At 36.1% G+C, this 8,237-nt stretch overlaps 1 protein-coding gene across 1 annotated transcript; it reads right to left on the bottom strand.

Moving 5' to 3' along the window:
* Positions 1-2,145: 2,145 nt before the first annotated feature.
* LOC107720923 (corticotropin-releasing factor-binding protein-like) lies at positions 2,146-8,177 on the bottom strand. The gene is made up of 7 exons (XM_016528754.1): positions 8,050-8,177; positions 7,355-7,448; positions 6,968-7,125; positions 3,970-4,180; positions 3,594-3,736; positions 2,760-2,877; positions 2,146-2,664 (listed from the first exon to the last, which is right to left on the bottom strand). Exons 1-7 carry the CDS (start codon positions 8,134-8,136, stop codon positions 2,510-2,512), a joined length of 966 nt encoding a protein of 321 aa, XP_016384240.1. The 5' UTR covers positions 8,137-8,177; the 3' UTR covers positions 2,146-2,509.
* Positions 8,178-8,237: the final 60 nt, after the last annotated feature.

Below are 8,237 nucleotides of genomic sequence, written 5' to 3'. Positions count from 1 at the left end.
TTTAGCATTGAGTGAATTCTGACTGTGTCACCCTGTATCTATTTATATATTTTTTTATTAATATCTTAATATATTATTATATCTTATATTAAACAAGCATTATCCGACTCGGCTCCTCCCGACCGCAGACGCAGGTTTACAAGTCACTTTTTCCTGCGTTTTTCAGTCAATTTCTTGCCTTTCCTCCCTTACGAACAACACATTTTCATACACGATAAAAGCTCCTTGTGTTTTCTCGGTTTGACCGATTTGAGCATCCCTAAACAACGCAAAAACACATGCAGGCATTTTGAGTTTCTGCTGTGATTCCTATGGAGAAAAATCACTTCCTGCTCTCCAGCTGCATTTTGCACGTCATCAGAATCACGTGATTGCAAATCCGTAGCAGAATCACTGTGACTGTGATTATGAGGCATGCGATTGATTTTGCTTAGCATCTAACGTACAATTTTGACACCGCAATGCAGGCTTAACACTACAAAATCGCTGCTAACCCTGCTGCGCTTTCATAACCCAGAGTAAAAAGCGTTGCCAACCCCGCTTCTAAATTGCAAGTGTGGGTTAAAAGTGGGATATAGAACAAAGATAACCCGGGGTAAATGGGAAAAGTCCTCGGAGTAGTTACTTATTTTGAAAAAATAGCTATTTGCGACTGTTACGAAAACATGTTTTTTCTTGTTGAATACTGTAGCATCACAATCTATAGGCTACTTCTTATTAGCTGTTCATGCTGCAGTGCATTATGGGTAGTTGTATTTATCAAGAGTGTAGGACCATTTTTTATGTGTCTTTGGGATCTGTACATTATTTATCTGGCGCAAAAATAAAATTATTTATGGTAAATACTTCATATATTACCACACATACATTTACACTAAACTACTACCATAACATAGTGTTAAAAAGTGGTATGAGGTATTTAATGATGATTTTGAGTGAACTATTCCTTTAAGCACAATCACTTCTTTTAGTTCCTACGTCATGTTGAGGGACGGTCAAGATGTTGAGGGGACCTTGGTGATGCCTGGTGCATGCAAAAGAAAGACGTGTCTGAACATCGTCCTCCATCATAGGACAGATTTGACAGGATAAGGCAAAGCCCAACTCCTCTGCAGTCATGATGTGAGCAGGTTGTCAGCGATGATGACGAGCATCTGCAGTACGAGAGTGTGGCGATAAAACATGAATCGATCTGTTGATTTAAAAGTAGTATATTAGTCTATTGGATTCAGGTCAGCAGTTTTCATGAAGAGGTCCAACTGACTAGAGCTCATTAAATTGATAGTCGTGTATCTTGTCTTGTCATTAGAGTCTGGATGTTATTCAAAACTTTGGGGTTTTTAAATTTAGATTTTTTTTTCTTGATGGCTCAATACAGACAATCATAGAAAAGTCACTTATTTAATAAGTATCCTAGAGTGCTTTGACATTTTACTTGCCGTTCTTAATTCAGGTTGATATTCTCAAGCAATCATTGCTTTTTAGCACATGATGACTGCTGACATTGTATAAAAAATACATACTGTGAGATAATTAGATGCTGAGAAAATTCACACTTTTATTTGTTTTAATGGTGCAACTAAACAATAAGCATTACAAATCCATTATATATAAAGCAATTTGTTTATATTTACCTTTTGCACAGTAAGTTCCGGCTAAAAGCAAATAGTTCACCCCAAAATTCTTGTATTTTAGCAGAAAGCGATGGTTTGAAATTAAAAATGCCTTGATGGATTCATTTCTTATAAACAAAGCTTTTCAGTTCACACGATGTTAATGGATGGACTGGAGTGGTGTGGATTATTTGTGGATTATTGTGATGTTTTTATCAACTGTTTGGACTCTCATTCTGACGGCACCCATTCACAGCAGAGGATCCACTGGTGATGAGCAAGTGATGCAATGCTAAATTTCTCCAAATCTGTTTTGATGAAGAAACAAACTCATCTACATCTTGGATAACCTGAGGGTGAGTACATTTTGAACAATTTTTCATTTTTAGGTGAACTATTCCTTTAATGACAGTTCACCAATTAATTTATGACAGAACTAGTTTGCTTCACCTTAAATAAAATGAGTAGATTAGAACAAATGTCAGTGTTTTCTGGTGTAAGATTAGAAATTACCATAGCCAGAGTTCGCTTTGCTCATGTTTACTGATTTTATTACAAAAATTCTTTAATACAGATAAATAAATAAAGACAATTACATTTGTCGTACATACTGGATTGAAATACTTGTGCAGTAGCGCTCTTTAGATTCCAGTTTTTATTTGGGTGCTTCAAAATGAAACATGCTGAACAAAACGGTGATGTGCACCAACACAAGTACATATTTTATTTAACATCAGCCACAGATCTTACAAGTTTATGATATTAAAAAGAACAGAAGTGTCAAATGAAAAGATGAGGCAAAAAATAAATATTTTTTTAATAAGGAAAATATACAAAGGCTCAAACTCAACTAAGTTTGGCATCCCCCTGAACAAGAGCAGGGAACAGAGAGGGTCTTATGCTCTTAAACACACGTCTTCAACGCTGTTGCCCTTCATCTGCTGAAGCTCTTGGTGGCCCAGTAGCCGATATTGGAAACTAACTCGGTTTACAAACTTCCCGCTCGACACCATTCTGACCACAGTGTTATCACAGCCAACCTTCATTTGAGCTGATGGGAAGAGAGATATGGAGAGGTTTATGAGATTCTTTGCACACTAAATTGCTCAGCACAATTGCTGCTACAGATAACGTAGGAATGCTCACCTGGTCCATTAAAGGAGTAACAGAGATCTGCCATAGGGAACATCTTGGACGTGTCCATGCCGTTTCCACCCAGAAGCTCGACAAAGTCTCCAGAACCGGCACAGCCGAGAATGGACCGCTATATGAATAAACCAGAAGTCTCAAAGTCATTATAATTTATCAGTGTCTTTATATCAACTATATATTTTTAATGATATCAAATTAGCTTGACTCAATTCAAAGATTATTAAATAAACAACCACTCTATTTTACTCACACCCAGCTTCAAGTTAACCACAGAAAGACTTATAACGAAAATTGTGAATAATATTAATATATGAATAATATTTTATTTTATTTTATTTTGTTTTGTAAATACTACATTTCTTGACAAGAAATCAGATTTTTGCTCAACGTGAGAATTTTGGCCAAAACTCAGCTGTACTTTAACCTTATAAACAATTTAAAATAATGAAATTGTAAATAAAATGTATTAATTAATTTTTATTTTATTTTTTTAGAAGGACACAAATCTGATTTATGGTCAAGTAACAGTATTTACACAAACCAGCCTTCCAAAAAAATAAATTAAAAAATAAAATAAAATAAAATAAAAAATGTATTTTATTTTATTTTTTAATTTCTTTTTTTGGAAGGCTGGTTTGTGTAAATACTGTTACTTGATCAGAAATCAGATTTGTGTCCCCTTGAGATCATTTTATAAACATATAAACACTTTGAAATAGTGGAATTTGTCAATAAAATGTTTTAAGTAAAATTTATTATTTTATTTTATTTATTTATTGGGAAGGCTGGTTTGTGTAAATGCTAAATTTCTTGACTGGCAATGCTCACCTTGAGATCATTGTGTTGGCCGAGACTGAGCTCTCCAATCTGGATCTCCACTGGATAGATGATGGAAAAACTGCAGTTCCTGTGCTGCTGTGGAATGATCATGGTGAAACTGCCCTCTGGGGTCTGAGATACAACATTACAGGCTACAAAAAGAGAGAGAGAAAGAGAGAGAGACAGATGGTTAACCATCAGCATCTTGCATGTTAAGCTTCAAGTGTGGCTTCTGTGTGAGCCATATGTCATTCCTCTAAAGTGCTCTGAACCTTCTGGACATTAGTGACATTAGTTTTCAAGATCATCAGTACTGCTGAAAGGCAAAATTTGAAACGATAAATGCATAATTTCCAGTGTCATTTTTGTATTTCTGTGCACTTACGGAACGGATTGATGAGTTTGCGGAATGTTACTGTGAAGCTGCTCCCTGATTGGTGGAGTCTGAAGAACAGCATGGCGACATTCTGAGACGACCGTACGATTGGTCGAGTCACTCCAGTCTCGCAGTAATCAGAGTAACGCTCGTACAGAGGAAGAGGATGGTCCTGTGTGCTGGGAAACTTCTCGCCCTTCATCACCCAGCCATCAAATACCTTAAAGACAAAAAGGTTGCATTTAACACCATTGTACTGTAAATGATTTTTCTAAGTTATAAAGATTATTAGAGTACGTTTTACAAGAAAATACTATTCAAGTCTTTCTACTTCAAAATTTCATGTTAAATTCAATGTGTTACTTGCCATTTTTGAGCAATTTCTAAGTGAAAATTCTTTCAAAGTACATCTTACACCATTTTTTTTTCAGTGTACTTCACGTTAACTGTGTTGAAGTCTATTTAGTTCAGGTCAGGTTCAGTTCACATAATTCCCTTCAGTTCACCCTGCCTGTTTCAGGTCAGTAGAGTTCACACCAGTTTTGTTTCAGTGCTAATAAATTATCTTAAATTTCCTCATTAATTCAGTACATTAACTTCAACAATATCCCATGTGGGTTTTTCAGTCCTATTAAACTACATTCATTTGACATCAATCTTGCACAGTCTATGAAAGCTAGTTTAGTTGTGTTCAGAATATATGCCGAAATTAGTCTGGAATGACTTTTGCTTAACTGGATTTTTAATTCAGTTTTTTTTTTAAAGAGTTGAATATGTTAGAGAATTGTAAACATGCTTGTTATTGTATGACCTGGCTTAAAATGACATGACACGTGATCTTTTGTAGCCTGACTTAACCTGGCTTAGTGTACATTAACAGCTTGAACATGCAGGTAGAGATTTACACAAACACACCAGCTGTTTTTGTCCAAGTTTAGAACAAAATAAGTTACTGTAATACTATTAAATGACTTTTTGTAAACATCAAGGATGTAAGAACATCTGACCTTTATGAAATCCCCTCCTCTGCAGTCGATGTTGACCGAATCATACTCGATGCTAATGATGTCACTGGGCTCGCCGATGAAAAACACGGCGCAGTTTAACTGTGGACGTTCTGCTGTGAATGTAAATTGACCCTCTACGGCCACCATGTCCAGACATCCTGAGAGAAACGGAGGAAGATCGAGACAAGAAAAGGTGAAAAACCAGAAAATATACATAGTATAAGTGATGAATAAGCACTCTTTAAATATTAAATTGTGCCATAGTGCCATAAAAACGACTTATTAATATACATATGAAGTCAACATCACTATATAAATCATTCATTTATTATCCATGACGCGTGTCTTTTGGCAAATGAAATCCCAGAGGTTTCTGTTGTCACTCACTGAGCGCTCGGCGGTACACAAACTCCTCTGGTAACTCTCGCTTTAGTTCAGAGCTGAGCAGAGATAACAATCCTTCCGGGCTGATCTCGTTATCCTGATAAAACAACAAAAAAACAGGACATGGGAATGACTGGAATTAGAAAAAGGCGTCAAAATAAACAATATTTCAACCAGTATTGCGCAAGAAAATAAGGATTTTAGGACTCCTTGAGTTCAAAAGAGGTTCAAAAGAGCTTAAATGCTCTTAAAGTTTCATAAAACTTTGCACATTATATAGAAATAAAACATTAGCCTATACAAATTGCATACAAAAACATAGGCTATAGCCTATTTAATCACACATATTAAAATGCTGTGCACTATTGCACTTGCAGTCGATCTATTTCTGCTTGATCGGAATTACTTTTTTTATTTTTAAATGTCTTTTCATTAAAATGTTTTAAGTTTCCTGACAAACACATTTTGCAGTGCATATGCTCACAAACGATACAATAAAAGCTGCACGTATCATCATTACATTGTTATAACATACCAACATTAGGATATATTGTAGGCTATACAATGACTGTTAAAGCCAAAACACTAATAAACACACACAGAGCTCACAATAGATACATCAAGGATTGATGAGTTTGCGGAATGTTACTGTGAAGCTGCTCCCTGATTGGTGGAGTCTGAAGAACAGCATGGCGACATTCTGAGACGACCGTACGATTGGTCGAGTCACTCCAGTCTCGCAGTAATCAGAGTAACGCTCGTACAGAGGAAGAGGATGGTCCTGTGTGCTGGGAAACTTCTCGCCCTTCATCACCCAGCCATCAAATACCTTAAAGACAAAAAGGTTGCATTTAACACCATTGTACTGTAAATGATTTTTCTAAGTTATAAAGATTATTAGAGTACGTTTTACAAGAAAATACTATTCAAGTCTTTCTACTTCAAAATTTCATGTTAAATTCAATGTGTTACTTGCCATTTTTGAGCAATTTCTAAGTGAAAATTCTTTCAAAGTACATCTTACACCATTTTTTTTTCAGTGTACTTCACGTTAACTGTGTTGAAGTCTATTTAGTTCAGGTCAGGTTCAGTTCACATAATTCCCTTCAGTTCACCCTGCCTGTTTCAGGTCAGTAGAGTTCACACCAGTTTTGTTTCAGTGCTAATAAATTATCTTAAATTTCCTCATTAATTCAGTACATTAACTTCAACAATATCCCATGTGGGTTTTTCAGTCCTATTAAACTACATTCATTTGACATCAATCTTGCACAGTCTATGAAAGCTAGTTTAGTTGTGTTCAGAATATATGCCGAAATTAGTCTGGAATGACTTTTGCTTAACTGGATTTTTAATTCAGTTTTTTTTTTAAAGAGTTGAATATGTTAGAGAATTGTAAACATGCTTGTTATTGTATGACCTGGCTTAAAATGACATGACACGTGATCTTTTGTAGCCTGACTTAACCTGGCTTAGTGTACATTAACAGCTTGAACATGCAGGTAGAGATTTACACAAACACACCAGCTGTTTTTGTCCAAGTTTAGAACAAAATAAGTTACTGTAATACTATTAAATGACTTTTTGTAAACATCAAGGATGTAAGAACATCTGACCTTTATGAAATCCCCTCCTCTGCAGTCGATGTTGACCGAATCATACTCGATGCTAATGATGTCACTGGGCTCGCCGATGAAAAACACGGCGCAGTTTAACTGTGGACGTTCTGCTGTGAATGTAAATTGACCCTCTACGGCCACCATGTCCAGACATCCTGAGAGAAACGGAGGAAGATCGAGACAAGAAAAGGTGAAAAACCAGAAAATATACATAGTATAAGTGATGAATAAGCACTCTTTAAATATTAAATTGTGCCATAGTGCCATAAAAACGACTTATTAATATACATATGAAGTCAACATCACTATATAAATCATTCATTTATTATCCATGACGCGTGTCTTTTGGCAAATGAAATCCCAGAGGTTTCTGTTGTCACTCACTGAGCGCTCGGCGGTACACAAACTCCTCTGGTAACTCTCGCTTTAGTTCAGAGCTGAGCAGAGATAACAATCCTTCCGGGCTGATCTCGTTATCCTGATAAAACAACAAAAAAACAGGACATGGGAATGACTGGAATTAGAAAAAGGCGTCAAAATAAACAATATTTCAACCAGTATTGCGCAAGAAAATAAGGATTTTAGGACTCCTTGAGTTCAAAAGAGGTTCAAAAGAGCTTAAATGCTCTTAAAGTTTCATAAAACTTTGCACATTATATAGAAATAAAACATTAGCCTATACAAATTGCATACAAAAACATAGGCTATAGCCTATTTAATCACACATATTAAAATGCTGTGCACTATTGCACTTGCAGTCGATCTATTTCTGCTTGATCGGAATTACTTTTTTTATTTTTAAATGTCTTTTCATTAAAATGTTTTAAGTTTCCTGACAAACACATTTTGCAGTGCATATGCTCACAAACGATACAATAAAAGCTGCACGTATCATCATTACATTGTTATAACATACCAACATTAGGATATATTGTAGGCTATACAATGACTGTTAAAGCCAAAACACTAATAAACACACACAGAGCTCACAATAGATACATCAAAAGTTAAATATAAAGATATCGAAGTACTCGAATGATTGTGTGCGTGTGTGAGGTGAGCAGGTGTGAATATCTCACCTGTATGTCCAGAAAGCGCGCGTGTCCCCGGAGAGCCGTGACGCTCAACAGGAGGAAACACAGCTGTGCGCGCGAAGTGCCCGACATCTCCGTGCGTCTGTCCGCGAAGATTTGCGCAATAAGAGAAGAATTCCGCGAGCTCCCGACCAGACTGCTGCTTTTATACCCCCTCACATAAACAGAGGATG

Source organism: Sinocyclocheilus rhinocerous, unplaced genomic scaffold, assembly GCF_001515625.1.
Source record: "Sinocyclocheilus rhinocerous isolate Xijiao unplaced genomic scaffold, SAMN03320098_v1.1 scaffold751, whole genome shotgun sequence".
Classification (NCBI taxonomy): domain Eukaryota; kingdom Metazoa; phylum Chordata; class Actinopteri; order Cypriniformes; family Cyprinidae; genus Sinocyclocheilus; species Sinocyclocheilus rhinocerous.
This window is presented reverse-complemented; position numbering and strand designations above follow the sequence as displayed.